This window comes from Terrapene carolina, unplaced genomic scaffold, assembly GCF_002925995.2.
Source record: "Terrapene carolina triunguis isolate 2854851 unplaced genomic scaffold, T_m_triunguis-2.0 Scaffold58, whole genome shotgun sequence".
Classification (NCBI taxonomy): domain Eukaryota; kingdom Metazoa; phylum Chordata; order Testudines; family Emydidae; genus Terrapene; species Terrapene triunguis.
In genome coordinates, this window is record NW_020664409.1 from 35,475,330 (window position 1) to 35,491,784 (window position 16,455).

Here is a 16,455-nt window from a genome sequence, read left to right on the forward strand (position 1 = left end):
TATTTTGCAAAGAAGCCTCAAACCATTTTTATGTGTTTTGTTCTTCTTTTTCAAATAGCTGGACAAAATGTCCCTACTAAAACATTCCTAGCTATAATGACAATTCAAATGGAGCAATGAACACATTTACACAATGATTGCTTTAGACATCTTTAAATTAGCAAGAAAATGGGGAAAAAAATAAGCAAACAAAAGTGCATGTAGGCAGCAAATTGTCAGTTGCTCTTTCACTGGTAATGAAAACCTAACAAGTCCTGACCCCACAGCTGGACTTGGACTTCTGATGCCAAGTGAGAAAGTTAAAATGAGACCATCTAATATAAGCATCTTGAGCTAGACACAATAATAGGAAAATCTAGAAATAATGATATCCAAGGAAAGTTGACACCAGAATTTACATTCTTCCTTTTGTGGAGCCAATTTACTACTTTTTTTGTATGCTATTGGCTCCTTCTAGAGTCAAAAGAAATGTGTTTTAGAGCCAACAATTGCTCCAATTTGACCAGCTCAGTTAACCTTCTCCATATGTTTATTATCTTTGATGTGAATATTTTTTTTAAATGTATGAGTGGCTTTAGTTCTCATGAACGGAAGGTTTACTGTCTGGACCAGCCAGTGCAATTGGATTCTGTGCAGACTTCCCGACATAGTTCTGTCAATGCATCTCAGTCCAGACGCAAGCAATCCTCTTCCAGTTCCAGACCTGTCCTGAGCAGAGAGATGGACAGTGTTTTTTGTGACGTGCACAAATAATAATAGAGAGCCCAATACAGTAAACAATTATGTGTGTAAGTTATTCACTCATAAGTGTTTGCAGGATTGGGCCCTTGGCATGGCCCATGAAATTAATTTAATTTCTACTTGGGAGGTAAATCACTGGATCCAAGAGCCAAACATACCGCTGATGAGAGCAGGCCCAACTCCAGTGATCTGCTAAATCAATTTTCCTTACGTCTGTATTATATGCCTATAGTGGACATTGAAGCATGCATTCAGGAGTGAAATTCACTCAAATACATGAACCTACACACCAGTTAGGGTCCATGAACCTAATAGGACTATTCCCATGAGTAACTTTCTCATGTGCCCAAGTGTTTGCAGGATTGGCCCTTAAATCCCCATTTGTCCACATCACAAAACCAAGTACGACTGGTAGCTTCTGTTCAACAGAGGTTAGGACATGGACCACTAAGATCTGTGCATGGACGGAAACCTCATTGTGTGGATCTCTGCCATCCTGCACAGAAGTGGGCTCAACCCTTCCTCTCCCCCCAAAAGACATTCCCCTCTTTCCTGGATGTCCATGTATCCAGGCAGTAGGGAAGGAGTGGAAACTGGGTAAACCAAGGGAGGAGTGGGTGAACCAGGGATCTGACTGAGGAGGACTTACTCGGTACCTCCTCCATCCCTATGGAATGCAGGCAGAGAAGACAATACAGCCTGAAGCCTGAGGATGCTTTATTGTTTCCTTTTAGCCCTTTCTAAAGGATCTGTGGTTAGTCAGAGCCAGGAGAAGCCAAATGGATCTGCTCTAATGATGAGCCAGAGAGGCCACCATTGTAGGTGACCGGGGTGAGATTCCATCTACAGGCAAATGGTCCCAGTTTCCTGAAGATCCACTGTAACCCACAAGGAATGAGATTGGGCCCCACAGCCTTTTCCATGGCAGTGGGGGGCCCTGCCCTTCACCCTCTCCACCCAACAAGATGAAGCTGAGGTGTATCACTGCAAGCAGATCCTTATGGAGATTTCCCTCCCCATCCCTCCTGTGGGTTTTAATGTGGGTGGGTATGATCTGGCCGTGGAGTTGAAGAGTGTTGTCTAGGTCTGGATTGGGATGCATTGACAAAACTCATAGGGTAGTTTGCACAGCATCTGATCACACAGACTGGACAATTCCGATAAAATACTGCTATGGGTTTTTTAAAATAAGGTCACAGGATTTTCATTTTCAAAAATACTGAAGGCAATTTAAACAAATGATATTAAATATTACTTAAAGCATACTTGACCTCACCTAGAACTTCACTGGCCTATTATGGTTTAAATGACTTTATGAATCCATTCAATCCTTTAATCTCTTCCCAAATAGACAATTTGCAATTTATTTTTTCAAACCCCATAATGTATCAAAAATATCCTGTAAAAGGGACACAAGCCTTTCCACTGATCTCATTATGTATCTCATTTGCAATAGAGGAAAACAATTTAAAAAACAGAGTTAGTAACTCCTCCAGCAACTTCTGTTTGCATAAGGCAGATTGGCGAGGCTCTATTCTGCAAGATGCTGAGCATTCCTGGGAGGTGCTGAGTCCTCTCCGCTATCACTGAAGTCAGTGGGAGTTCAGGGTGCGAGGTACATCTCAGTGATGCTCCACATCTTGCAGAATCAACACTCTAATCTCTAGTAGTGTTAGTAAAACAGCACTGAAATCCTTGCTTGTAGAATATTTTCTTTATCCATGAAGTATAGAGAATCTGGTTATTCATTTCCATTGATATGTTCCTTACCAATCTAGATAATGCCCTGGAACCTGCATAGATAATGCCCACAAAAAGCGCTGAAGCCGGGAGCCATGTCAGTACTTCAGATCTGTAAAAAAAATGAACAATACCATTATTTACCACATTCCTTTTACAAATGGCCATTAGCAGTAGTTGTTTATACTGGACAATGTAAAAGGGCTTTCTCAAGTAAAGCTGTACATATTTAATTCAGTGGTTTGCCCCCACGTTCCCACCCCCGACTTACTTAGGAACTCTCCAGGACAGAAAAGAACAAGTTAACTCACCTAACCCCAAATTTCCCTTTTACTGAAGCAGCAGTTGTGCTCCCCAATATATATCTTCCCAGAATACTTGTTTAACTTCCATTAACAGCAATTGTTCGGATTGATTTTGACAGAAATTTTCATTTTAATTGGCATCACTGATGCTCAATAGAAGTTGGAAGAACTGACAGATGAAGGTATAAAATGCCCTGTGTGATGCATATGTGTGTTATATATATATATATATATACACACACACACACACACACACACAGGATTACATGTTTATTCCTCAGCTAGGTCTGCAAACATATTCCTCCTACAGGTCACTTAGCCCCTGTGGGATTTGCCTCTTGAGTTTTCATAATGACATACCTTTGACTAAGCCAAACTCCTAGAGGCAGTTTAACAACTAATATGGGCGAATGAAGTCATTCCAGCTTGATCTAATTTTTCTTAGTCATGTTTTGTGCTGTGAGCTGAAGTTTCACCTTTATGAAGAGTCTTCACAATTGGGGGGGAGGGATAGCTCAGTGGTTTGAGCATTGGCCTGCTAAACCCAGGGTTGTGAGTTCAATCCTTGAGGGGGCCACTTAGGGATCGGGGGCAAAATCAGTACTTGGTCCTGCTAGTGAAGGCAGGGGGCTGGACTCAATGACCTTTCAAGGTCCCTTCCAGTTCTAGGAGATAGGATATCTCCATTAATTAAAAAAAAAAAAAAATTTGTTTTCTTCTGCAAGTCTCAGAGGGTAGGGGAGGAAAAGCACCAAGCAAGTGGTTAACTTCAGTGGGAGTGATATCAAATCCTGAATAAGGGGGGAAAGGGGGAGCAACTAAGGGCCCGATTCAAAGTCAATTGAAGTAAATGGATTTTTCCACTGATTTCAGCTGGCTTTGGATCAAGCCTAACAGATCATGAAGTAACTCCAGAATATTTATTTTTAAAAAGAGTGGAATCCTAGTTCTTCCAAAGTCAATTGAATACTACAAAACAAGCCCCTGGTTTACATCATGTTCATGAATTGTGGACAAGCGCCAAAAAGTGCAGTCACATGATGCAAAAAGTAAAATAAAAAACTCCATTGAAGAATGTGAAATTAAAATGAGCTGAACTGAGGATATATGTGCAAAGATTTATGCAAATACAATGAAAGAAAAACATAAACATCATGTTTCATTTCCTTCTGCACATTTCTTTTCATATATGCTTTTGAAGACACATGACTAAAAACCCAGGAGATCTAAAAGTCACAGACATAGAAATCCCCAGGCTTTCTTGTTTATTGGGTAGTTATGATCATTTTGATAGGAATAATGCACCTTTTAAGGCTATTGACTTCAACTGGAATTTTCCTGGATCAGGATCTGAACCTACTGTAGTGCACTACCAATGAGTTCACATCAGATCCCTACCTAAAGCAAACTATGCCATTGGAATGGAGAACTCTGGAAAAATAAAACCCCACAACTTGAGTACTGGATTCCCATTAGGAACATAAAAATAAAAAAACCCTGACCACCATGTGAAGTTTCAGGAATTCCCAAAATGTTTATATCTCCAATGCAATCATACAAAATGCAGTGGAAAAGAATTTCAAAAGCAGTTCCCATGATGTAACAGTATGTTGGGTACGTTTGACCAAGAAAAAGCCTCAAGTAACGTTTCTTTGAATAGTCCAAGAGGGGAAACTGAAGAAGGCTGCCTGTAGTGTGACCCTAGGCCAAGAGAGGGCACATGAGAGGCAGCTGGCTGGGTTACACTGAGACCTGGCTTATGCTACAAGGTTAAATTGACATAAGCTGCCTTGAGTCAACCTATCTGTGGAACTGCAGCCGACGAAGTGGGCATTCACCCATGAAAGCTTATGCTCCAATATATCTGTTAGTCTTAAAGGTGCCACAGGACTCTCTGTTGCTATCTGTGGAAGTGTCTTCACTTAAATTTGGCTCCTGCCGACGTAAGTGCCTTTCTACACCAATTTAGTAACACCAGTTCTCTGAGCGGCCTAAGGTCACATGGTCGATGTATTTAGGTCGATGCAGTGTCAGTGTAAACACTGTGTTGCTTACGTTGACTGTCACTGGCTTTCAGGAGCCGTCCCACAATGCCGCACACTGAGAATACAATCGATACAAGTGCTCCTGGTGAGGACACACATCACCAATACAAGGAGCCAAGTGTGCCCCCCCACACACAAGCGATTTAATAACTGCATGCCGACATAAGTTAGGTCAACATAAATCTGTAATGTACACATGGCCCAAGTCACTTGTACTAACGTGACTGACAGCAGAAAGCAGTGACATGCATACAGGGAAGTAAACTGCTGTAACAAAGACAGGAAAGGAAAAGGCAGCTGCCTGGCTGTTAGGATGTGATCAAAAGCCCACTGAAGTCGGTGGAAAGACTCATTAACTTCAGTGGGTTTTGAATCAGATCCTTAGGGCTCTGCATTTCTCTTTGAGTGAATGCAATATGAATCATAATCTCTTACTCCCTGAGTAACTATGGAGATATTATGCATAGCCCCTAAGGGTGGGAACATCTCCAACTCTCTACAGAGCCCTTCTTGCTGAGCCAAGTTCCACACAGAGTTACAAATCCAGACTTTTTGCAGGTAGGAGAATGGTGACTGTGGTGGCCTTGGGAGTTGGGGGATGATAAACTGGGGTGTCCAAAAAGCTAAAGAAAACTTCTTGTAACCACATGCTTTATATAACTCAGTATCTGCTGCTTTTTAGCTTTTATAAAAGATATTTCTTGGGTTCATGGTCAGAAGTACACGTAGGAGAAAGGGATATTCCAGTGCAAAGCTAATGGGGCTACATTTTTCAAAAGCACCCTTTAAGTTTGGGTGCCTTACTTGATGCACCTGATTTTTCAGAGGTGTTGAACGCAGCTCCCAGAAGCATCACTTGGAGATGTGGACACTTGGCACCTCTGAAAACCAAGTTTAGCTATCTAAAGATGGGCTCTCAAAGAGCATTTCTGAAAATTTGGACTTAAATGTCTTACACAAATTGCGGTACCTACCTAAGGGTAGAGCAAAATATGAGACCATACAAAGACTGGAATATAATTACAGTGCTTTTCAAAATGAGTCTAAAGCATTGGCTATGCCTAGTTATTTAATTTAGTCATTAACTAATAGAGAATGTCTACTCCATAACACTATGGAGAAATTCTCTCAACTGTTCATCTCTCAGGGGTTGTTAGTCTCATTTAGTTCCCTATATCAGACTGACATCTAGTGGATGTAAAGCTTTGTTTCCAAAACACACACAAAAGCTGGTCAAAATTTTTCCATCGAAACTTTTCTTTGATAGAAAATGGCTTTTCAACAAAATCCAAAGTTTTCATCTAAAATTTTCTTCAAAATTTTTCAAGGTTTTCACTGAAACAAATAAACATTAGAAACAAAAAAAATTCAGTTTAGTTTTGGGTATGGCTTTAAATTTTTCAACAATCCATAAAAACTCAAAAAAAAATTTGACAAACAATTTTGATTTTGGTTTCATTCAAAAAAAATCATTTCCAAATGAGGCCTACTTTAAAAAAAATTGACAGGATGTAACTTATGCCTGCATCTCTTCTGTATTTCCAGGATATATTAAGGGTAAAGAAAAATAATGCATATGGAATAAAAGTTTGTTAATAACTGTAGTTACCAACTACCACTAACAGAACAAGGCTGTTCCCCGAAGGGTCTGATCCTGTCAATGAGAGTTTTGGACCAAAATATTCCCACTCTATCCAAATTGCTTATAAAAACATATTGGGACAAATTCTGTTCCCATCTACGTCCCTGCAACCTCTCTGAAGTCAGTCTAGTTACTTGGGCATAAGTGAAAGCAGAATTCGGCCCATTACTTGCAAAAAAAAGGATTCCATTCAAAATTATGGAGTCCAGAATTACAATGCCCTATTCAAATTGTTTGGGTCTCAACACAAAAGTGCTCTATCAACTAATATCACCACGAAAATTTCACTCCTTTATCAAATAAAATAGATGTATCTTTTTAATTACAATCAAAAATATGTAAGTCAAGAAATCTTGGTTGCACCACCTTTTACCACTCACTCTTCATGGAAAATTGAACCTCCACATCATCTCATGCCTTTGCTAAGTCGAGTTTGTCTGTTTGAAAACCGTACATTTATACTCTGAACTGTGCTCACTTTCCATCTGCTCCTACGTGGCAGCTCAATATTTTCCTCTGCAGCAAACCTAACTGTGTCATAGTCCAACAACAAAAAATAAATATTAATGACGTATTGCAGAGTTCACTGTACCTTGAACTGCAACTGATCTCCACCCAGCCCAGCTTCCAGGAGACGTGGAGCAGAAATCCACCAACTAATGTCTGCCACCTGAAACAACACAGAACCCAAAAGAGGTGGGTTTTTTAAAAATCACAAACCATATTTCCCATAGCGAAGTTAGGTTTCCCCCATATGGGGCTTGGCATCTTTATCTTGTCGTGCCTCCTAGCCCTGGAATGTTACCCCTGAGCCTGTAGAGCAGTGATGGGCAACCTGCGGCCTGCACCGCAGCCTGTCAGGGTAATCCGCTGGCGGGCCACTGGACAGTTTGTTTACATTTGCACGGCCGCCCGCCGCTCCCAGTGGCCGCAGTTCGCCATTCCCAGCCAATGGGACCTGCAGGAAGCGGCGGCCAGCATGTCCCTACGGCCCGCGTCGCTTCTCGCAGCTCCCCTTGGCCGGGAACGGCGAACCGCGGCCACTGGGGTCTGCGAGCGGCCATGCAAATGTAAACAAACTGTCTGGAGACCCGCCAGCAGATTACCCTGACGGGCCGCAGGTTGCCCACCACTGCTGTACAGCATGCAGCCCTGCTCTTTTCTTTTAAAACCTTTCTTTTCATTAGCCTTCAATCTCTCCACCCCATCCATCACTCTGGCCACTGCCCCAAATCTAATTTTATTCAAATATACTTTATAAGGAAGGAACTGACCACATTAAAGATTAGCACCCCTGCTCTCTTACATTATAACCTTGGTCCTTCCATATGCTCTCCCAACACCGTTTATTTATGGACTCTTGCTCTGGGTTAAAGTAGACTGTAGGCAGGGATCTGTCCATTTATTTGTCTGATAAGCACTATGCATGGTAATGATACCCAAATGCTAACTTTCTATTCCATTATATTATAGAAGGGAGAAGGGAAAAGAAAACAGTTAAATAAACAGGGTTTGGGGATTGAACTTCCTCTTTGTCTTCCCATGTTGTTGGGGGCAGGGTTGTTTTGGTTTTGGGGTTCTTTTTGTCCATCTGTTTAAGTTTAAATCCTGTAAACGCTATTGGATCTAAGGCTTCAACAACTGGCTTCAGTTGGATCATTCCTGGCAGTAAGCACCAGGGATACCATGTGTAGTCCCACTGACTTCACATATCAACTCAAACATGACTATTCATGGTAGCTCACACTAGGCCTGGATTGTAAACTCCCTACGGCACAAACTGTATTTTCTTCTATATAGTGCCAAGCATACTGTCAATAACAATCAAATAACGAATACATAGACTGTACACAGCACTCTTTAATCTGTAGCTTCTAGAGAGAGTTCCTTCATAACTGGCTGTTTTTTTATACAAAATCCAAAACATCCTGGATCTGCCACTATATTGGTATTTCACAACAACTAATAACACTCTACCCTATCAGAAGAGCCTTCTCTATCCTACTAGAGAAACAGCATGTGAAATCATGAAAAGACTGTGAGGGAATTTATTTTAAACTATAAAAAGAAAATCTGTATACTCAGCGTTAGTTTTATGTTGCACATTTCCTTTTCCTTTGGTTTAGCAGAGTCTTCTTTGGGGGTGTGGGGTTTGAATACTATTTGCTTTATATTCAGTAAATGTTTAGTGTGCTGTGCTGTAATGCGAAACCATTGTAGCCTGTGTAACTGTTAGGCACAAAGGGTTTGTTTGCCTGTTAGTCCTTTCATTGTGAAGCACTCAATTTAAGCGGTGTGTTGCAAAAAAAGAAAAGAAAGACACCATCACATGCAATGCACTCTACAGCAGAGGTGGGCAAACAGTGGCTCACAGGCCACATCTGGCCTGCGGGACTGTTCTGCCCGGCTCTTGAGCTCCCGGCCAGGGAGGCTAGCCCCCGGCTCCTCCCCCGTTGTTCTTCTCTCTCCCCCACAGCCTCATCTCGCCATGCCGCCAACGCTCTGGGCGGCGGGACTGCGAGCTCCTGCCGGGCAGCACGGCGGCGTGGCTGGCTCTGGCCAGGCAGCGTGGCTGGCTCCGGCGGGGCGCTGCGGCTGCCAGTCCTGCTGCTCTGAGCAGCATGGTAAGGGGGCTGGGAGCGGGAGGGTTGGATAAGGGGCAGAGGGTCCCGGGGGGCAGTCAGGGGACAGGGAAGAGGGGGCGGTTGGATAGGGTGGAGGTTCTGGGCGGGGAAGGGGGCATTCAGGGGATCGGGAGCAAGGGGCGGTTGGATGGGGTGGAAGTTCGGGGCGGTCAGGGGACAAGGAGCAGATGGGGGTTGGATGGGTCGGAGGTTCTGAAGGGGGCAGTCAGGGGGCAGGAAGTGGGAGGGAGTGGATGGGGGCGGGGCCCAGGCTGTTTGGGGAGGCACAGCCTTCCCTACCCGGTCCTCCATACAGTTTCGGAACCCCGATGTGGCCCTCAGGCCAAAAAGTTTGCCCATCCCTGCTCTACAGCCTGATGCTGGTGGAAAGCAGATAGATTACTGCCCACAGGGAACTTTAAGAACAATCAGTGCAGCTACAACAGTTCACTTTACCTTGTTTAGATGAGGGGCATACAATAATGTAAAAGCTGGGTAAGCCGGATGTTCATCAGGGGCTTGATCCTGCTCCCATTCAAGTCAATGGCAAAACTCCCATTAACGTTAATGGTGCAGGATCCAGTCCCAGAGAGCAAACTCACCTCTGGTATTGAAGATAATCCTACAAGGTGCAGAGCACCCACCACTCCTGTTGAAGTCAATGAGAGTTGAAGGTCCTCAGCACCTTGCAGGAGAGAACCCTACATTAGACAGAGAACACAAGCAATGACAACAGACCTATGGCAGGGTGAGATGATGAGGATAAGGCGCTTTTCTCCCCGGCTCACTTACTCCCAAATCTAACACGATAGCATGCAAAGGCCTTTTAACAGTCAGTATTTACCAACCATTACTACAATGAGATAGCCCACTATTTCCGTGTACTTGGAAAAGGAAATAACTACAGCAACTCAGATAGCACAGTGTGGTAACTGCTAGTGAATGCTGACTTCTAATGAGGACTTACCATATTTGTCTTTCACATACTCCCCTCACACACACTTCATCCCAGAAAAATTGAAGTGTTATTGTGTGTGTGTACAGTGCCTAGTACAGTGGGGTCCTGGTCCATGACCAGGCTTCTTGGGTGAAACAGTAATATAAAGTAATTTGTACACACATTGACAGTAGAGCAGACTCCTGAAAAAAAAAAATCATAACTCTTCTTTAGAGTAATAGCCCTCACAGGCCTCAAAGAAAATGGAGATTCCCAGGGGTTCATCACAGTAAAGTGGGGGGGAGGGGGGGAGACAGAAAAAGTTAGGTAATGGTCCAGGACTTGAAAATATCCGCTCTCCATAAACACTATTGGCAGGTCACATATGCCAAGAGGACAAAAATGATGGTGAAATCCTGACCTCCATTAACATCAATGGGCCAGGATTTCACTCAATGTCTTTTATAAATTGATGACAGCAGTGATAGTAAATACAGGTAACTTGGGCAAAACAAAAGGCTTGTCAGAGTCACTTGCATAAAGTTGTGATTTGTAACACAGAATTACAATTAAGAAATGGGCTGAGCTTGAAAATAAAGTGCCCTTGTATTTGTGTTAGCCTAGATACAGATTCGTCTTTAATTGTTAGCGTATTGGAAGAAATTAAATAAATCATGTATGCACATAAGCCAAAATCAGTACTTCTTAAAATGGTGTGGGAATCTTATAATTGCTACTTTCCTAGGTTAAAATAACAGGCCACCATGAAAACTAGAATTGATGGAGAGGCTGTTGATTTTGTAAACAGATACTTTACCAGGATGACATTAATATTAACATAGACAAGTTAACAAACACTTTACTAGGGCTACATGGAGTATGTTTTCTAGACAAGAAAAGCCTGTAATGACAGGAGATGCTAAAGTTAGCTTCGGCATGGAACAGCTAGACAATACTGATTAGAGTCATATTTCAAACAAATGTGTTTTTCAAATGGTACTTACCCTTGAAAAAGGGTAGGGTAGGTGAATTTCAGGACAGACAGGACATACTGGAAAACAAATACCAAGTTAATGAACATTACACATCCATGGTGTTATAACATTAACAGACATTCACGAAGCAATGGAGTACAAGAAACTTCTACAGAAGAAAGCATGAGCAAGGAATTCTAAAATCAGTGCAATTAGACACACATCCCCAGTGCAGAACTGTTCTTAGCATTTCAGATGTGTTGGACCCTGCCTCATTCAGTGCAAGAGTTACATGGCATTAGAGTAAATAAAGGCTGAGGGCTGCATATTGAACAATGGAGAAAAATATAAATATTGGACAGCTGTCACATTCACTGAGCACCTTCCACACTGCACCTGAGGCAAGGATCTGGAGGGAAAAAAAAAATATGACAATGTAATTAAAACTATCATATTGCATGCCCATCCTGGGGCTGAGGAAGGGTTGAATGGGCATGTTAACTTTGCCATTTCTTGATGATGAGCACTGCACTTTGCAATTTCAGTGTGGTTAGTATAGTTTTTTTGCATGGAATATTAACTAGTGTTTGGAAAGTGCTTTGGAAATGTAACATGCTACAGAAGAAGCATTAATGTTGTTTCTTTAGAATGTTTTAGCAGATCAGTATGTGTGGGATGTGAATGCTAGGGTGATTTCCCACATATGTGCCTCTGCAAATAAGGAGCTAAAATCTGCCGTCACTTATGCCTATGCAGCATCTAAGTACTTGCTATGACAAGGTTTATAAACACCATCCCCAGTAAAGGGGAGGAAGGAGTTAAACTTTCTCAGAAGGAAGGAAAAATTCCTGCCACACCCATAGATGCTGGAACTAGGGGTGCTGCTGCACCCCCTGGCCTAAAGTGGTTTCCATTATGTACAGGGTTTACAGTTTGGTTCAATGACTCTCAGCACCCCCACTATACAAATTGTTCCAGCACCACTGGCCAGCCCCAAAAGGGATAATACAAGCTGTCTGTGCTAAAGGGAGGAGCAGACAAGTGGACCGTATTATTGCGAAGTAAGGCATTGGGTGCTAGCAGAGACATTTATTCCCTGTAAGGATCATACTTTGCTTAGACAACAGGCTAAGAAGACTCTGCCTACAGGGCTCAGCACTGAACAGTATGGAGGGTGAGAGACTCTGATTGTAGTCTGTTCAGGGACTGTGAGTGGCCTTATGTTCCCTGGAATGGCGAGAACTCTTGGGGAAGATTTAAATAAAACTCTTGATTAAGATCTAGTGCTGGTGAGCCTTAGCGTTTGAACCTGAAATTTGGCTGAACCCTAATGATCATTTTGGGGCTTCCAGACCTGCAGTGGAATCATATGGAGTAATTTTTGGCTCTGTGCTAGGACTCCAGCCATGCTCTTTTACAAGTTACCACTTAGAGCCTCAATGACATTAACGGGGTTATAAGCATGTGAGTAGGCCCAGTTAATCTCATCTAGTTCAGTCAATCCTGGTTGGGTTTCCTAGCTATATCATTACTGGACATAATGTAATGCAGACTTGTTACTGACATTTTAATAATATAGAGTCCAAAGATGTGTGTCTTTTGTTGAAACCACAGGCTCCAAATTTAACCAACATATGTATGCAAACGATACCCTCACTTCTCATATACTATTCATGATTCTTATAAGTAAAAATTACAAGTAGAATTGTAGAACTTAGAGAAATGAAAATCTATTTGATCATCCAGTCCATTACACTTTCTATCCACGCACCCACCTGACCAGTATGTATTCTAATATTGGGTATCGAGGGTTTCAGATGTGTCTTTATGCAGCTTGCCTCGCAGTGAAACTAAATACATACTCCAAGCTAACTTTTCAGTTGTGATGTGAATAAATATGCCTGCTACACATTTTTTCAGATGAGTATGTGAATAATTGCAACAATTAGGTTGTACAGGTGTAAATGAAAGTAGAATTTAGCCCTGCGGATGAAATTTAACTAACAAACCTATTGATGCATGAGCCAGAAACGAATCCAGCTTGCAGTCTTAACAATAGTTGCTCTGTAATGCCTTCAGGAGTAAAGAGTAGCAAAAACCTATTGGCATAATCTTGGAAGGAGCTGAGCAAAACTCAACACCCATTGCCTTTAATGGGCATGGAGGATGTGAATCTCTTGCAGGAATTGGCCCCTATATTTTGTTACTAAAGAAATGACTTCAATACACACTGGGAGGAGGTCTGAGTAAGAAAGTGGCATTTTACAGATACTCTTCAGAGTTGATATATGTCTTGGTTTAAAGCACAAGTGTCTTTCTTTCTTTCTTTGCTCTTGTTCATGCAGTGCCTGGGACAAATGAAAATGCCTTATTCTGATTATCTTTTAACTTTTCTGCATTAAAGCCATAAACAATTTTTAGGTGTGTGAGGGAGCTCTGTTTATCTTATCTAAAATATATTTACCCTAGCACTTTCTGCAGCCCAACACCATTTAGAGACAACACAGCTGCTGTTTTGGTCCCTTTCAGTTCCTACCTGCTACGTCAAGCCTCCATGACATTCTTAATAGAATGTGTGTGGGACAAACTCAGAAGCCGCAGGAGGTGGAGGGGGATTTTACATTGTGTCTTCATGAAAAACTACATTTCTCCATCTCTCCTAAGGATTTCCACACACCTTTGTTGTACAAACAATGGTGTCTCTTCTTGCAAAGTATCTGCACCAGTGCCACAGAGGCACCCTCTGGCAGAGAAAATAAGAAGAGGCTACCATAGTTTCCCCACAGTTATGTGACACTCAAAATAGAAACTCTGGGATTGATTCTGATCTCACTTGTGTCCATTTTACCACTAGAATTCCACTGGCTTCAGTGAAATTACCACTAATTTTCACCATTCTCATTGACAGCAGAATCACAGACTTACTGATGCCATCAACCCTGGGCTACAGGCATTCAAAATAAACCTGTGAAACTCAGAATGTGGAATTAAAACTACATAATACACAAACTCAGGTACTTAGCGAACAAATAAAACAATTTTGGAATAAGTTTAGGCTATAAAAATTCTCATCCACAGTGTGCACTCTGGCATATTTTTCCTTCTATTTCTTCATGGAACTTCCAATGACATCAATAAGAGAGCACAATGGAAAGTAGATTTTTGCACTGAATTTACAGCTTAATGATATTAAATCTACAATGGATATTAAGCTTTGCTTAGCTACCATGATCACCCTTTAAAACTCTGGCAGTTTTGTCTTGGATAAGGTACCTTGGTGTTTGCAGTATTCCCTAGTGAACGTTGCAACTACTAAGCTCCCATTCTATTTTTAATGGTGGCTACTGTGCCTTCTGGTATACACTTAATCCTATGTTGAAAGCATAAGGACTACATCATATATCAGGTCTTTACCACCTCCGCTTTCTATATTTGCCAGGCAGCTAATAATAGCCTTACAGGAATATTAAACTAACACTGTCAAAGCAATATAACTACTGGCTCTGTAGCCAACATTTTTTGTTTGCACTGCAAAGAGGCCCTCCCTTCACTCTTGTAAGTAAGCAGGATATTACAATTTACATACCTTGAAAATGATGCTTATTTTCACATCTTTGAAAATGGAGCCAGCTGAATGAGGCTCGGATGTGCATGAAATCATGGACAATCATATCCCCACAACAGCAAATAGAAACCCACTAGAGCTTTAGCTGAGAAGCTGAGATTTCATTTATGTTGCAGCCCTAATTTTGGAGGGACTGGCAAACTTTTACTAATCAGTATAATTCTCAATTTTGTGCCTTTTTTTACTGCTATCAGTGTTTATCTGCCTCTGTAAGTTAACAGTTACTATATTTACAAGCCTTACATTGTATTGAAAGGATAACCTCAGATGTCAGAAGCCCAAAATTAGACCCACTTTTTTCTTTTCTTTTTTTTTTAATTCCAGTAAAAATTTTGAGAGGATTTTAAACATTTCAATTCTTCTTGGGGAGGGGGGGGAGGAGGAAGTGCACTCATGAGCAATACTAGAACAATAATAATGTTTAAGGATTACATTAAGAAACCAGGAGCCTGGTTCTCATCTAATGTACACAGCTATAATTCCACTGACTTCTGTGCAGTTACTCCTGCTTTACACTGGACTTGGTGGAAAGATAATGAAGCCTCATGTTTCAATTTCAAGCTTCCAAAGAAGTTTTTAAAAAGTGAGAAGAAATATAAAATGGCAGTCACACTTCAGTGAAAGTACTGTACAGTAATCATAACGGTAATTAATACTTGTTTAATTCTTCCCAGCCCCTTTCCCCCACAGAGCCACACTTCACTCATTTGTCCAAGGCTTTATTCTCTGCCTTACACTAATTTTGTAATCTGTGTATTTACAAATAGCCCCTAATGCCTCCTATCACTTTCAGCTTTTCCAGATTTCCCTTCGACCTAACTTTCCCCCTCTCTGCTTTCTGCGGGCGGGACAGAGGTTGGGTATCAAAAGTGAAGGAACTGTTATATTTTTTGGCTTCTTGCCGCTGGGCTGTTCTTTTAAAGGGAGATACAGCCGCAGAGATGCATCCTTTTAATATGGGGTTTGGGGTTTCTGTTGGGTGTCTCCCTCATATATAGGGGCTGGAAGTCTCAACAATACAAGGACCCCTTCCCGATCCCTCTGTGCACAAGGACTATTTGCAAGGAGGAAGGGGTTTTGTATGCAGCTGACTATGACCAGCTGGAGTCTCTCAATTCTCAAGGGAAACTGAAAGTGGAATAGCAGCTCCTCCTCTTTCAGCAGGCAAGGAAAGATGCTGAGAGGAGAAAGAAATGCCGTTAGCCTCCCTCCTGTCAGATCTGGGAGAAAATCCAGGGAGGTGAATTAGAAAAGCAATGCTCAGGCAATCAATCAATCAATCAATCCAAACCAATTTACAGCTCCCTCGTCCTCACCTTGTTGGTGAAATAAGAAGCCAAATAGAAGAGACAGAAAGAGAGACCAGCTGCAGGTCTCTTTAAATACATCTGTCACAGCATTTCCCCCGTCCGGGTGAGGAAGATGAGGCACTGGTTCTTCCTGCTGTGATCAACTGGAGACAGTGCTCAGGAAACTGCCACCTGGAGTAGCTGCCATGACAGAGACACGTTGCTCTATGATTGCTCCAATAGGCACAAGAACAACCTCCTGAGGAACTGCCTTCTTAAAGGGGCGATGCTCCGTCTTGCCAGAGGAAACACATTCAAGAGATGAGACACACAGACATGCTCACTCTCCCCATCACCACCCGCACTGCTGGCACACACACTTCTTACACTTGTGTGGTTCTCACACTCACGATTCTCTCACACTCCAGCTGATTGTGGAAAATAAATGCCTACAGATTTTAATAGCGAATGATAACCTTTCCATAGGTTGTTTTTGGGAAACCATCCTACAGAATGTCTTTGGGAATTACATC

At 42.0% G+C, this 16,455-nt stretch overlaps 1 protein-coding gene across 3 annotated transcripts in view; it reads right to left on the reverse strand.

The window, feature by feature from the left end:
- TMEM241 (transmembrane protein 241) overlaps window positions 1-16,122 on the reverse strand; it is a 79,412-nt gene extending 63,290 nt beyond the window's left edge. For 2 of the 3 annotated variants that reach the window (XM_026661600.1, XM_026661597.1), the window contains exons 1-4: window positions 15,950-16,122; window positions 11,039-11,085; window positions 7,066-7,143; window positions 2,512-2,593 (exon numbers count right to left, since the gene is read on the reverse strand). In XM_026661600.1, coding sequence (XP_026517385.1) covers window positions 2,512-2,593; window positions 7,066-7,143; window positions 11,039-11,085; window positions 15,950-16,021 — 279 coding nt within the window. In that variant the 5' untranslated portion in view covers window positions 16,022-16,122. The remainder of the gene's footprint in view (window positions 1-2,511; window positions 2,594-7,065; window positions 7,144-11,038; window positions 11,086-15,949) is intronic. The other variant, XM_026661606.1, reaches the window with a different exon arrangement.
- Window positions 16,123-16,455: the final 333 nt, after the last annotated feature.